The sequence below is a fragment of the Telmatherina bonti genome (assembly GCF_933228915.1).
Source record: "Telmatherina bonti genome assembly, chromosome: 11".
In the NCBI taxonomy this organism is placed as follows: Eukaryota; Metazoa; Chordata; class Actinopteri; order Atheriniformes; family Telmatherinidae; genus Telmatherina; species Telmatherina bonti.
In genome coordinates this window covers 16,983,355-16,999,582 of record NC_136629.1, presented here as the reverse complement: position 1 = coordinate 16,999,582, position 16,228 = coordinate 16,983,355, and the positions used below count along the sequence as shown (strand labels likewise).

General features: G+C 39.1%; 1 protein-coding gene across 1 annotated transcript in view; it reads left to right on the top strand.

Moving 5' to 3' along the window:
* Positions 1 to 941: 941 nt before the first annotated feature.
* cfap46 (cilia and flagella associated protein 46) overlaps positions 942 to 16,228 on the top strand; it is a gene marked incomplete at both ends in the record, with an annotated part of 110,750 nt that continues 95,463 nt past the window's right edge. Inside the window, one exon of the mRNA XM_079248731.1 lies at positions 942 to 1,016. Coding sequence (XP_079104857.1) covers positions 942 to 1,016 — 75 coding nt within the window. The remainder of the gene's footprint in view (positions 1,017 to 16,228) is intronic.

Genomic DNA, 16,228 nt, shown 5'->3' with positions numbered 1-16,228 from the left:
AACTTGCATTTTAAATATGTGAGCTACAACAGAAGGGCCACCATGGCTCGAAAAACAGTTTGTTTTTTTTTTCTTGCATATTTAATTGGTTTTTTGTGGTTAATATTAATGAACTGTAAGTGTACTGGAGGTTATAATGTACAGCTGCATTTCAGTCATGTGGATCAGCAGCTGGCTACGTCTAGAGTCACGTGTCAGTGAAGAATGTGATGTCTGAGTGAGCAATGCACACTGGAACAATAATGACCTCAGAATGTCACTCAGTGTCTGCGGTGCTTAATATCATTTCAAAATAATGAAGAGTACCTCCTGGTTATATTCATGCTAATGATAACAAGTGATTATGGCTGTTAAACAGGCTGATAACAGCTCAACAGAAGCAGAAAGATTCAGCAAAACAGTAAAACTAGGCAAAAAGACACTTTTTTTTTGGTATGGCTGTGAACACCTGCAGTTTCCTGCTGCTTTATCACCACAGCTCATCGTTGTAGCGTTCCAAGTAATAATCTGAACCACTGGAAAAACCAAAGTTCATTACGCCAGCTTTATTTTTAATTGATTTCATGAATTTTATGCATTTAGTTTATGCAAATGTCACCGAATAAATGTGTAGACCATCTGCAAATCATTTGGAAAGCAATAATGAAACAAGTAGGCGTCGAAGAAAAAATATTTTGCCCATTTTGCCACAAAACTTAGAGCACAACATTACACAGCTGCTATCAATCATCAAAACAGTGGTGTTTCTTCCTTAACTGTTTCAGAGAGTGGTTTCTAATTGCTACACACATTAGGCAGATAGATATGAGGATGATTTTCCAACACAAGAACAGGAAAACAGATTACTTCCTGCTCGCATGGAGTCTCTCGTCAGAGGGAAACAATAACGGCAGAAAGCGTAAAGCAGTTTGCAGTGAAGCTGCGAAGTTCTGTTTCTTAACATGACTGTCCTCATGCTGGGCTGCGGTGTGAAACAACAGATAAAGATGCTCAACAACTCATGTGAAGATCTCTGGGTGAGAGAGAAAAAAAGGTCCTCATACCTCCACCACAACAACACACTAAATTAACAAGGCATGAAAACTCTGTTCCAGCTGATGCTTCCCCTTCAACTCCTTATTGTCTCTCCACTCTTACGGGATTTCAAACTTTGCTCTTTTGAAAAGCCGTGATGTGTTGAACACAACAGAATTAACTGAAATTACCAATCAGCCATTAACTTTCACTGGCCTCGATATCATGTCCACCTCACTCATCCCAGGTTGGACTCCTTTTGTGCTTTCAGAACTCAGACTTTTTTTGCTGGCAAAGATTCAATCATGTGATGGAAACATCCATCAGAGATTTTGCTTTATTTTGACACAAAGCATCACACAGTTGCTGCAGATCCATGATGAGACTCTCGTTCCATCACATCCCAAAGCTGCTCTATTGGACTGAGATCTGATGACTGTGGAGGCCGTTGGAGTACAGTGAACTCATCGTCATGTTAAAGAAAGCAGTTGGAGATGGTTTGAGCTTTATGACATGGTGGATCATCCTATTGGCAGTGGCCAGAAGATGGTAGACTGTGGACATGAAGGAATGGAAATGGCCAACAATACTCAAGTAGGCTGTAGTGTTTAAACCAAGCTCAGTTGAAACTAAGACGTCCAAAGTGTCCCCAAGAAAATAACCCTAAATTGTTGCACCACTAGCAGCCTGAGCCATTGATATAACCCCACCCCAACCAGTCGAAGCAGATGGCTGCCCTCCCTGAGCCGGGTTCTGCCGGAGGTTTTCTTCCTGTTAAAGGGGAGTTTTTTTCCTTCCCACTGTCGCCTCATGCATGCTCAGGATGGGGGATTGGATCGAAGTCATGACTCGATGCAATCAGTTGGTTTCTATTATAGGATATGTATGAATTGGCTTGAAATTATGTGTATGTTGATTCGTGTATGTAAAGTGCCCTGTGACAACATTGTTGTGAAGTGGTACTATACAAATAAAGTTGAATTGAATAAAAGGCAGGATGAGTCACTGTTTTTGTGTTGCTAATACAAATATCCTACCACCTGAATGTTCCAGTTGAAATGGAGACCCTTCAGACCAGACAGCTTTTGCTGCACACAGCATCCTGTTCTTATCTGACAGGACTGACTCCATTTGCGATCTTTTGCTGTTGAAGCCCATCTGCTTCAAGGCTGGACATGCTGTACATTCAGAGATGGTATTCTGCACAACTTGGTTAGAACCAGTACTGCATTGATCATGTCCAGCCATGTCTTCCCATCTTCGTCTGAGCTCTGACATCAAAAAAGACATTTTAGTCCAGACAAGTGCTGCTCACTGGATATTTTTTCTTTTTGACCATTTGTGTTGTGACAATCCCAGCAGGTCAGCAGTTTCTGAAATACTCAAGTATCCTGTCTGACACCAGCAGCCATGCCACTTTCAATATCACTTAAATTCCTCTTCCTCATTCTGATGTTTATTTTGAACTTCAGCAGTCATCCTGACCATGTTTACATGACCAAATGCATTGAGCGGCTTCCTGTCTTTGGCTAATTAGATATTAGTGTTAACAAGCAATTGAACAAGTGTACCTAATGAAGTGGTAAATGGGTGTCTGTTTCTTTGTCTAACAATGAATGGCTTTTAAAGACTCTTAGTTGTCATTCTTAATAGAACTGATGTGGTTATTAAATCAAAATTAATCTTGATAAAATGCAAACTGATACTTCTACAGTTCGCAAGCTTCAGTGATCATAGGTTCAAGTAAATGAGGGTAGGAAACGAGTGGAGGGGTAATTGTGGACAATTGTGTGTGTGTGAAAGTCAAAACATGCCAATAAAAACACAGATTGCCTGCAGCCTTGCGCAGCCAGTCGAGGACATTTGGCAAGTAGAGCTGTGGTCTCTGTGACTGGGTGGAAAACACTGTTAAACTGGAGTATGGAAAAGAAGTGGAGAAAGGCAAATGCCAGTGGACACTCAGAAATAATCACTCCCTCTCACATCACCCACATGCTGAGTTCTGTCAGCACAAATACCGCCACCCACTTGCTCTGTGTCGAGATCCCATAAACACTGCAAAGCCAAACTGACACTGTTCAGCAGGTTTTTGGAAAAAGCTTATGCCAGGCAATCACGCTTCATGTTCTTTGTACAGGCCACATGTTTGGAGACTTGTTTAATGAGAATGCCTAGGTTACAACAATAAAAACAAAACTGATGACTGGTTACAGATGACACCATTTCTTGCGCCACAGTAAAATGGCTGTTCTGGCTGATATGACTGTTTCCAAAGGATTCTGACATGGTAACGTTTCTATTTTAGCAGTTTGTTGCCAAAAGATCAGTGTTTGTAATCTGCCCAAAGTGTTGTTTTTATTATGATAATCCCTTGGTGCAGTTTTTTTTTTTTTTTTATGAATAGTGCTTTTCCAATAAAGTCTGATCAGATCACATTTGCCCCTATCGAGCATGTGTTTACCAGACACTTCCTCCAGGATTTGGGATTGTGGAGGCTAGAATGGCGTACCTGCAGTCCTGGTTTCAGCCCTTTCCACATGCAACTGTGGCACCTGTTTGTTTATGTCTTGTTTCATCAGGTATTGATCATCCAATTATAAAAACCAAAATCTATAGGAGAACAAGCTGTTTTGCGTTGGCAGAGAAGATCTGCCTCACAAAATTTGGAAAAAAAAAAAAGAAAAAAGAAAGGCAACATATCACTCCCATCATTCTTAGGTCTTTACACTAATTTGAACTGATTTTAAAATGTTGCTAGTTTGCAAAGCTTTGAAGGTTCTGTCTGTGTATATATATTTGCACTGCTCAAAAAAATAAAGGGAACACTTAAACAACACAATGTTACTCCAAGTCAACCACACTTCTGTGAAATGGAACTGTCCACTTAGGAAGAAACACTGATTGACAATCAATTTCACATGCTGTTGTGCAAGCGGAATAGAAAACAGGTGGAAATTATAGGCCATTGGCAAGACACACCCAATAAAGGAGTGGTTCTGCAGGTGGTGACCACAGACCACTTCTCAGCTCCAATGCTTTCTGGCTGATATTTGGTCACTTTTGAATGCTGGTGGTGCTTTCACTCTAGTGGTAGCATGAGACGGAGTCTACAACCCACACAAGTGGCTCAGATAGTGCAGCTCATCCAGGATGGCACATCAGTGCAAACTGTGGCAAAGTACTTCTTTTTTTTTTTCAGAACATAAACATATAATTCCACAATAAAAGGTCAGGGTGTTTGGCCAAAATACTGCCATCCAGAACAGTAAAAAATAGGGGTCTTTGTCATTTTCATTTTATGCAAGGAAAAGAAATGAGTTATTAACATGCAACATACACCACAGTATAATCAAGGCATTGTCGGCTTATTATCAGGATCTCATAATGTATACATATCAAATTAATGTAGCAGTAACATAGGGTAGAACTCTGCACTCTCTGGGTTCTTTTCTAGTTATTTTAGTGTTTTAATTGTTCTATTTTTAATATACTTTTTAATGCTGTTTATGCAGCTTGCTTTTAATGTTTTATGTAGAGCACACTGAGTTGTCTTGCTAATGAAACGTGCTATACAAATAAATCTCCCTTGCCTTGTCTTTGTGGGCACAGTCCACATTCTCAGCTTTTGCATTGTCCTTTAAAATGTGACACAGTTTGAAAGGGAAATAAACACGCTTTCAAACTATATAATATTTATTGCTACGAAGCATTGTTACAACAAAGAACTAATCCATCAAAACCCTAACTTCCAAACATTTTGCAGTTTTTTTCTAAAAGAGTGGCTTAAATACAGAGTTCATGTTCACACACATTCAGTATGGCGAGGTGAAGATTAGACTTGAATATCCAAAACTATACATCAAAATGTTAACTTAACCCGAGTTCTCCTTGTATCTTTGCTGGGCCATTAATTAAAATGGTCTTTATCTAGTATAAATCCCTCATGGGTTAAATGTAATGACTCGGGGTCCTGCAATGCAGCCTGGTGGCTGTTGTGTGGACTTCGACTTGCCCTTATCTGGATGATTCCTCTAGTGGCACTCTGTGTTCTCTGGTGGGCTGGCTACTGGTAGGAATATATCCCCAAGATATTGTTTCCTTCAAACCAGATGTTGATATCTTTTGACATTTTCATATATTTATTTGTTTAAGAGACTGTAATCAGAGATGGGGGCTAAAATTTGTGCCATATGGAGAGGGAGTGGGATGCTGGGGGGAGTGTACATACACTTTGTGTGTAAAGGAGATTACAACTATACTGGTGGCTTCCTTTTTTATTTTTTTGCTATTCTTGAATGTGTTGCCTTCAGGTGTAAGCTCTGACTGAAACCTTGTAGCAGGAGTGTTACGAGACGTTCTGATATTTTGGTTTGACTTTTCACTCAGTGCTATCGCTAGTTTTTATCATTTAGCTACATTTATCAGATATCGTACCAAAAATTTGTATATGAGCATATACTGAATGCAAATATAAGATACTACAATTATTCAGTCATGTTAACCATAACAAACCTGAAGATTTTTTTTTTTAAGTTGAGAACATCCATTTGCTTATTAACTGATGATGTGATGCAACTCTGTTATCACACCTTACTGGTTGCAAGACATCATCAGTCACGTTCTCCTGAACAATGGAGATGTTCAAAAGAATATGCAGCCAATTCAGTCCAGTCTTTTTCTACAGCAGTACTTCACAGCTGGAGATTTCATGCTGGAGAAGCTGAAAATGCAGGAGGGGCTGCAGGCTAGACAGGAAAAATGTTGTGCAGAGAAAGGATCACTGTGGAAATCACTGTCTTCTTTATAACACACTGAAAATACCTGGAGAAACTCAATGAATCATGTGACATTAAATGAAAAAAAATCTTTATTAATCTGAAAAAGAAATAATTACCAGAAGAGAAGCTCCAAGACAGTCTTTGGTTGTCTTGATCATAATACTACATGTTTCTAAGCTTACATGACATAAGTGTGTGAAAAACAGCTAACAGATCAGTGGAAGCAACTCTCACCACTATGCATGTTCCTATAATTTGCGCTGGGGCAGCAAATGGTACTTCTCATCTGTTTGCTAGCTTGAGAGTTATCAAGTTTGACTTAGTACCTTCCCACCTGAGATTCCTTCCTTTTCACAATGCTCACAGAAATAGGAAGAAATAGTTGCTGTATATTGGACAAGTTGATAATAATATCTGTTACATGCATCCAGTTTGTTTATTTGAGCAATGCTTAAAAATGAAAATGTTCACTTTTACCTTTAAGATCTAGCTGTCAGCTTGTTTGATTTTCATTGTACAAGATAAATAATTAAACAAGCAGACAATCTGAATGAAAATGCAAGACTGCATTCAGTTCAACAACAATGCAGACGACGTTTCAACAATGTTGACAGCTAATGCAGCCGACGCGGACTAAGCAGTGTTGAAAATGGATGAATAGTTCTTGCAGCATTCTTCTTTGCATAATCAGCTCCAGATTGGTTCCCAGCACAAAACCAGCTCTCCTTTTAAATCTGTTCAATCATAAAAGACAATACTTTTGGTATTTTTACAGTATTCCTTTGCAAATCATATATATAGTCATTCATTGTTAATGCTTGGTTTTTGTGCATTTGCTGATGCAGATTTAAGAAGACTTTCCTTTATCAAAAATCTTATCAAAAGGAGATTATTTGCTTTAAGTTGGCTTTGGCATTAGACTTTGGATTAACGTTAGATTTAGGGTTGCAGCCTGCATGGGGAAGGTAAGAGGAAAACAAAACACAGAAGCTAAAATATTCTCTAATACCATGGGGGGAAACTGCTTTGATTCTTTACAAAAGGCAAAAAAGTGCCTTGATATCTTTGGAAAGTGGCAGCAACTGCTGACTGTCGCCTCATGCGGCATGTTTGCGTTTCACAGTCCAGTTGGTCTGAGATGCTTTAAAACAACAACATCATCTGAACTTGATGGCAAAATGTCACTGCATCAAGCCTACCTTGAAATTACACATTCCCTTCAAAGAGAGATGTTTCAATTAAAACAGTGACAGGGCAATATGTTTAACGGAAGCTAGGTTTTTTTTTTTTTTTTTTTCTTTCCTTCTTCTTTTTCTTTTGTGTGCTTTGTGTTACTGACTTGAAACAGAGCCTAGAGGATTGCAGCGCTGATGTGAAAACGTTCAAGTCAAAGCTGCTGAGAAAGGCTTAAAAATAGAAACCAAACACAGAGTAATTACTTGGCTTTGAAATATGGTTCTGCTGATGCTGTTGTCACACTGCCGCAGAGATGATGACCATTTAAGGGAACAGGATAAGCAGAAGTATCAAACTGAAGCAATCCTATCTGACAGGTGAATAAAGAGATATGCGTTTAAATGGGACGACAGTTTTCCTGAAAAGTACAGATTGAAGCAACTTTAATAGCTAATTTCCATGTGCAAATATCTACATGTTAAGGAAAAAGAAGTAAAAAAAAACTAAGTCTCACAATGCAAGCTGCCCAGCATACATTTAAGTCACCCAAATAGCAGCGTTCTCAATCGTAAGGCAGAATACAATCACCATATTGTGTGTGTGCTTTTGTGTGGGACTCTCAGGGCTACAGCGAGGAGAATATGCAGTGTGAGTGAATGCAAGTGTAACGGGTATAAGCTAAGATTCACGGATCATTTTGAGATGTGTGTGGTAGGACAGAGCGAGTGGGCGGAGAGAGAGAAATTCTAATTTAGTCAGAGCTGCATGTCAAATATTTTGTGCTCATATGTTTCTAGAAATACAGACTGTTGGAGTTATTGCTTATGTTGCAGCATTCACTAGTACACAACACTATGTGCATAGAAAGTGTCACAGTATAATATACAACATTGTTTGAGACATTCCTCAGAGATTTTGCTCCACATTGACCTGATAGCATCACACTGTTGCTGCAAATTTCTCTGCTGCAAATCTATGATGAGAATCTCCTGTTCCACCACATTGCAAAGCTGCTCTGTTGGATGGAGTTTTGGTGGTTGTGGAGGCCGTTGGAGTATAGTGTTATGTTCTGGAGCAGTTGGAGATGATTTGAGCTTTGTTATATGGTGCATTACCCTGATGGAAGAAGCTGTCAGAAGATGCTACACCGTGGCCATAGAGGGATGGACATGGTCAGCAGCAATACTCAGGTAAAGTGTGCTGTTTCAGAAAATCCCAGAAAATGTATGTACAATATTTACTCTGATCTCTCCCACAATATTTAGCTCCAAAAACACACTTCGTCATCTTCTATGCTCACTCCTAACTCTCCACACCTTAGCTCTGATGAGCTGCTCAGAACCCTGTCGCTCCTCCCTTTTACAAGAAGCTTCCCAATTAACTTCAATAAAGGAAATTTTGGTACCAGTCATTTGTCTATACAACAATCATTCATACATTTCCCCAGAGCACATACATTGGATCAATGTCCGTCTCACAATGTATAATCCATGTATAAATCAAATCAAATCAAACTTTATTTCTTGAGCACTTTTCATGCCATGGGCAACACAAAGTGCTTTACACAATAAAATCAAGTCATAAGGATTAAAACAAACAGTAGATAACAAGACATGTAAACAGAATAATATGTCCCCAGGGTGGATTCTCCTAGAGTCCCGTGACTGTGACGTCACTACCGCAATGCGTCATTCGTCATTAGCACGGCTCTGTGGTGCGGAGTCAGTGACAAGGCCCCCTTGTCACACATGCTCAACTGGCACGAAAGGGCCGAAAACAAGGTCGCCTTGATGCATGTTCTCACCTGGGCTGAAGCCAAGGGGCCCGTGGAGTTTAGGGGCCCATAATTTTTTGGACAAAATGACTTAAAAAGTCAAATTGTTTTGTAGCTTGTAAATTGCCCTGCCTATTGCCGCCTTGTGTGCAAATTTAAGACTGGTAATTGATCTAAATCAACCCAAGGCTCCCCATGCCAAATCCTACCCACCTATGTGTCAATCTGGTCATGCTTTACCACTTTGATAGAGAGACAGGTAAAAGATGTCTGCCAAATGAAAGAGTTTTCTTCTCATGACAAATAGAACTAGAAGAATTTACTGAAGAGCATCCTGAATCTCACATGAATCTTTTAGTCACAGATGACAAAGGAGGAACTTGACCATACGGACACAGGCTGAGAACAGAGAGGTAGACTGGAGCAGGAGAAGCAGGCACACCAGCATCAAACAGGCGGACGAGTCAGACTTTGGAGAAATTACTTTGACCGATCCAAAGTACGCTCTAACGGGACAAAAATGGGAGCAACAGCTTGTTAAAATAAAAGTGCTGGTATATCTGCATCGGAGCACACATAAACAGCAGAGTCTTATTTTTGTTTTTTTAAACAGAATTTAGCTGCAAATTGAGTTAAAGAGGCAGAACCCTTACACTCATAAGCATGCCATTCTTCATTATTTGAATTTTAAGGACATGAACGCAGTTATTTTTTGTGCAAAAGAGACCAGAAGAAAGCTCATCTTAAAAGGGCCAGTCCAGTGTTTTTTGATAGCCTCTGCAAGTTTTCACATGCTGTTTAACAAGTAATGTTGATTAAACTGCTATTCACTTAAATCTAATGGAAGATGATATTTAGGCCATGGCGTGTGTGTGTGTGTGTGTGTGTGTGTGTGTGTGTGTGTGTGTGTGTGTGTGTATGTGTATGTGTGTGTGTGTGTGTGTGGGTGTGTGTGTAAATCTGCTGCTGCTATTGTTATTTATTCATTCAAAATAACCACTAATGGTCATTTCAATACAACTAAATAAAGAAAACAGTCAATATGGTGAGACTGTATATTTCGAGGAAGGAACAGGGTCTGCTAAACTTCTCAGCTTAGAGGACTAACAATTGGTTAAGCCTAAACCTTCGGCCCTGGGTGAAGGTTAAAGGTCCCACATTATGCAAAATTCTAGCATTCATATGTCTCCCAATATGTTGTATTTGAGGCACAAAAATGAGGAAATTCTGTCACCTCCCTCATTTGCTCCATGCTTTAGTGAATATGTGCTCAGATGGGTGAGACCTCAAGATGGGAAACAACCACTCCCCCCGGCACTGTGAATGTCCCACTCCCCCAGCTAGCTGAGCTTGCCATATAAAATCACTGAGCGGTTGCCAGTGAAAGCCACGTCCTCACCCTGAGGAAGCCTTAGGTAGGCATGGACAGGCACCACTCATGAACATTAAAAGGTTTGGACACAGAAACAGCTAGTTCTCTGAAGGGTTCGCTAAAGCGACTTTTGGAATGGTTGAAATTAAAGACCAAGGCTAAATTTGGAGTTGTACACTTTGAAAACAATGTTTTTAGACCTCTGACAGCCATATGAAGTTTTTCAGAAAATGTTTCCTACAGGACCTTTAAGTTGTCATTATTGTGGCTCATCCCATGGCAGAGGGGTGTTCTGAGCACAGGCACATACTTTCTGCTGGTACATCTGTCACATTTTCAGTGGAACATTTTGCAAACAGAGCAAATAAACATTAATTCTATGCACATGTGCACATTTCCATGGTTGCTCTGTTATGAGAGTCAGTAATCAAACTTTTCCTCAGTTGTATTTTCTGCTTCCTCTCTGTTAGTCTGCAAACTGCCACATACCCGTGCACATGCTCTTAGTGCACCCTCTCTGTTGTACCAACACACTCAGTCAACTTGGTAAAACACTAATTTTGCCACCGTTCCAACCAATCACAGTCACCATGTTTGGCTGTTTTTTATATTGGAAAAGAAAGTGTTATTATTCATCTCCAACCACATTACACTGTGTTTTCACCTCAAATTATATGTGTCAACATCTAATGTAAATTCTTTCTCTGCATACAAAGTGTTTTCACCGTATTGACTGACGTATGGGGCAATGGGTGTTTGAAACCTTTGGTTAACTTAGCTTGGCTAGCAGCAGCAGGATATAAACAGAATAAAAGGGATGCCTAAAAGCAAGCCTGGCAAAATCAGACAAACATGGCCGGTTTTTCTATAAGTCAGTCGGCATGATCAAAATAACGTGACTGCATGAATTTCAGATTTATATAGTAGCTACTATGGAAACTAAATATAATGCTAACCAATATTTGGCAGAAATGTAATGTATCAAGAAAATCATTTGTCATCTCAAACCAGTCTGTCCATCTCTTGGTTATCCAGACAACTGATTTCTAATCTTAGAACTTCATTACTTTAAACCCTTGAGGTGGTTGTGTGTCAGACAATCCCAGCAGATCAGCAGTTTCTGAAATACTAGTCTTAGTACATCACATTCAAAGTCACTAAAAATCCCCTCCCCCTCAATTGTGATGCTTGGTTTCAACTTCAGCCAGCCACCATGACCATGTCAATGTGTTCAAATACATTGAGCTTTTTAATGTTTACAAACTTAATGTATGATGGTTAATGTAGTGAAGAAGAGCCAAGTCATCATCTGGACAGATGTGATATTGTCAGAGAGGATTTCTTCAGGCTCCCTGAAAGAAGCAATTATAGGCAGATGGTTCGGATAAAAATGAGAGATTTGGTAGCAAAGGTGGGTAAAGTGACACCGCGCATAAAGTAAAGAACAGATTTGCAGTTTACTGATTGACATCCATTCATTTTCACCGCTCAGTGCATTTCAGAGCCATAAGAAACTGGAGCTCATCCCAGCAATTAGCAGGCGAGAGGAAGAGTACACCCTGAACAAGTCACCGGTCCACTGCAGTAACTGCTTTACAGTTACATGAAAAATAAAGTACAACATCTTAATTTTTGCAATATACCTCTACATGACATAAAAAACAAGAAATTACTTTGTTCTTATAATGTAAAATCAGCATCAAATGAACAAGTTTTGACATGTCATACCATGTCATTATTTACTTGAAAACTAACCAAAAAAGCATCTTTGGCAGCAGTGGCTCAAAGTAACTTTTTTTTTTTTTTTTCATTTTGGACTAATTTTTTTTAAAGTGTTTCTTTGGTTACTTGTAGTTAGATCACTCAGGTTGAGGTCTAAACTTCAACCCTGAACAACTGCATGTTGATTCTTTTTTTTCTCATTCCTAGGTTTACTGATCTGTTTTAGACATCTTTTCTGTTGCATTAGCTAATTTGACATGATATACATACACTTACACAAGGGCTGCAACAATTTGTGGACATTGTCGACAAAATTGGGAAATTATAAAGCGTGTTTTTCCGACCAAGTGATGCATCCCATTTCATCATACTGCTGAGTTGCACACATGCGCAATAGCGTCTGCTGGGTGGTAACAAACACAGAAATGATGGCGTCCGCAACGACAACACGTACCAAAACGTCTCAAGTTTGGGAACATTTAAGCCTGGACAAGGGAAACAACAAGATCTCCATCAAGTTTGCATAGCAGACCTTGCTTATCATGGCAGCACATCCGTGATGTATGAGCATTTAAAAAGGAAGCACGTCGGACATTTAAATGAAACGAAGTCTAACTCGCCTCCATAAGATTACCTTCTACACTAACTAGCGGACTGAGACATTAAAAATAAAATGTATTGTCTGACTGACTAAGTATTTTCAATTAAATGTATGCAGTCCAAAGAAAAAAGCCACCATAGACCCCTTTCTGAGGAGGGTGCATGTCTGCTTCCTCTGAAAGCAGATGTGCAACAGGCGACTGCCCTCACAGAGTCAGTCTTGGAGATGCTGGTCTGCGATATGAAGCCGCTCATTTCTTTCAGTTTGTTTGAATAACTCTGAATACTTTTTCATCTATAAATGTCATTAAAACTGTCAGATTTTTTACTGTTTGAATTATAAAGTTCTCTTGCAAAACCGTGCAGTCGACCACTGAACGTAATTCACAAAAATGTTGTTTGTTTGTTTTTACTGTTTTACTGCTGCTAACGTACCAGCCCTTGGTTTAGAGTATAAAGAAAAAAAGTTTACTTAATTTTATTATTTATTTTTCACATTAAAAAAAAAAAAAACCCATTTCCCTGTCTTTAAAAAAATGGACAGAGATTTATTTATGTATGGATTTATGTCTATACTGACTGATGACTTTTCCCTTTCAGATGGTTTTAGAATACAGGACTTTTCTTTTTTTGTAAACTTGCCTCTCAGCAGCAATGATTAAAAGCAACATTTTTATTGAAGTACCCATCTTTCTCGTGTTTATCATTTGACACAATTAAAGCAACCTCATGTCAAATTTAAAACAAAAAAAAAAAAAAGATTCGTTAAGTTGACTTATCATTTTAATAGCCAGTGACTAGTCGACTATTAAAATAGATGTTTGTTGCAGCCCTAACTTACACACAAAAGCAAACCCAATAACCTACTACATTACACTTTCCATCTGGAAACATTTTATTGGTATTTAGAGCGCCACATAGTTTACTCTTTATGGTATCATGCTCCTGTGACTGCTAAACTGAGCCCAAATCATCAGCCGTGCTTGGTAAATAACTTGTAGTGTTTTTCCAGTCATGCCCACCACTCAAAGCACTTTACACGAGCTATCCTTCTTTAATCTTTTTATAATTGTATTGTCATGAACCAATTAGCATAAATGAGGCCTTTGGAGCCTTTAGACTTTTTGCTGTTTTTCATGATGTGAAAATGCTGTGAATTCGCTGTGACGTCCATTCTTAGAAAGACTGACAACCATACTGAATGTTTTCCACTTGAGAGGAATCTTTCTCACTGTAGAACGATACAAACTCGACACAGTTTGGAAATAGCAGCGCTGAATCTCTCTGAGTAAGCTGATGCATATAGATTTCCTTCATCCTGCTTCCTGATTGAGCTTTCTCTGAACTAAGCCACATATGATTTTAAACTGCATTCAGGTTTGAAAAAAAAATGGCAGGTTTCCTCATAATCTTTCACACTAACTCTTCCATCCATATAAAGATATTTCCATCCGAAAGCACACATTTCAACTTTACCCAGCTTCAAATCTCTCAACTTTAAGTGATCTTAACACTCTGGTGGCTATCCATTTAAAATACAACATTATTGTCAATGATAGTACTTACTTACAAGAACTAATACTTAAACTAGATACAGAGTTAAGTACGTCTATAAGGTCCAAAGCATGGGATTGCCGTTTTAGGAGTATAACGAAATATTTCCAAACTGGGTTACATTAAAACTGCATGTTCCATCCCTGTAATCTTCATCATTTCAGCATTTGTGCAGAAAAACTTCCCTTTCTCAGCAGGTGACGTGGAAAACAACTATGTTAGCACCTAGTACAACATAAAAAAAAAACAAAAGTACAAAATATTAGTTTAACAGGCTGTAGCCAGCAGTGTCTTCACTTTGATGTCTTTGGATCTGCTGTGAGCAGCAGAGATGCTTTCTGTTCACAGGGGGGTGTCTGCTATATCTTCCTACAACATCATCCAAATCACGCAGGGAACTAAACCCCCAGGATCTGACAGGCTGGGGGTGCATGTTTCACATTCTTGTATGAATGTGAGCTCTTTAGAATGAATTTAAAAAAAAAAAAAAAAAAAAAAAAAAAAACCTGAATCAATCTGAAGTATTTCACTTCAGAAAAATGCTTAAGTATGTTATTGGTGTTTTAATTTAAAACAAAAAAACAATCTTCTCAACACCAGCTTAGATTAATCACATTTGCTGTATTTGTCTTCAAGTACATCAGTTTCTATCAAGTTTGTGTGAGTCTTCTGACTAAAAGAGGAGGCTAGTGGATGCTTGAGTCATGAGTCAACTCTTCTGGCAGCATGACAGGACTGTGACAGCTTGGCCTGAGAAACCTTGATCCAAGCAAGTCCAAAAAGAAGAAATAACAGGATGACAGCATGGCCTCATGACACAGCGTGGGAGAGGGTCACTTGGCAAGCAAGGTCAAAGTAGGATGAGGACTTAAAGATGTTTTTTTTTTCTTTAATGGGCTCATGAATGTCTCAGAACACTAACACCCTGCAGGCCTGTCAAAAGAATCAATTGAGTGGCAGAATTGTGAAGAACGTGGATGTAAAGAGACAGACAGAGTGAGGAAGACACCCCCCCCCCCCCCCCCCCCCCCCCCCTCACAGGAATTGTGGATTGAGAGGAAATGCCCTAATCAAAGTTATTCTGTCTGGTGAAAGAAAAGCCAAGTGATCTGTCAAACAGCTGACTCTACTAAAGGCTACGTGATGAGGAAGTAACACATGTTTAATCACGTCTTCCCTTAGAAGCAACAGTCCAGTTATATATACATGTCGGTAGCTGTAGCTGACTGGAGATATTTGGATGACTTAAGCAGCTTGAAAGATCATTCTGGATGTGATGGGTCGAGCAGTGAAGAGCAGTCAGGCACAGGTTTAAACTTCAAAAATACAGGTTTTTATTGTAACCCAATAAAATAAAAATTTATTTAACATAAATAAATAAATCAGACCCATAAAAGAGGTCAACTAAACAAACCTATAATCAAAGAACTTGTAACAGAAGTAACTAAAGCAACAAAATGAAATTCAACTTCAATTCAATTCAACTGTATTTGTATAGCGCCACTTCACAACAATGTTGTCACAGGGCACTTTACACACAAAAATCACGTACATACACATCATTTCAAGCCAATTCATACATATATAATATGTATTTAATAGAAACCAACTGATTGCATCGAGTCATGACTTCGATCCAATCCCCCATCCTGAGCATGCACACGGCGACAGTTGGAAGGGAAAACCTCCTCTTTAACAGGGAGAAAAATCAACTGACCAAACAAATGACACGGGGAAACTTAAATATGGGCTGATCAGCTCAAACAAAAACAGATGACACAAAAAACATAACTAAATGAACAAAAGAAAATTCCCCCCTTTTATTGCAGCAAGGGTCTGGTCCAATTATCTGCTCCACCCCGTGGCCACCTGCTGGTTCACAGCCAAGGGAATGGAGCTACTGAAACTACGTGTGGCTGTAGGTACAGCCATCACACTGGACATGGAATATGAATATTATCCTCCTTTAGTGTGAATGAGGGTACTGATACAACCAGCAGGTGTCTCAGTGTGTTGTTTTTTGTTTTTTTTTTCTGTTTTAATTTGAGTTCTTTCAGTAATTTACGCACAATTTCCCCGTAATCAGTGTCTAATATTTCTCTACTTGGCTACATTTATGTTGTGCTTACTTCCTGCTCTGTTGTTCCATCTGCTAAAAGTCCCTCAAGACACACTTCTCATACAAAAAAATGGATTACGTTTTGACCCAGATCTTGATGATGGGTCCTGCAGAAAAAC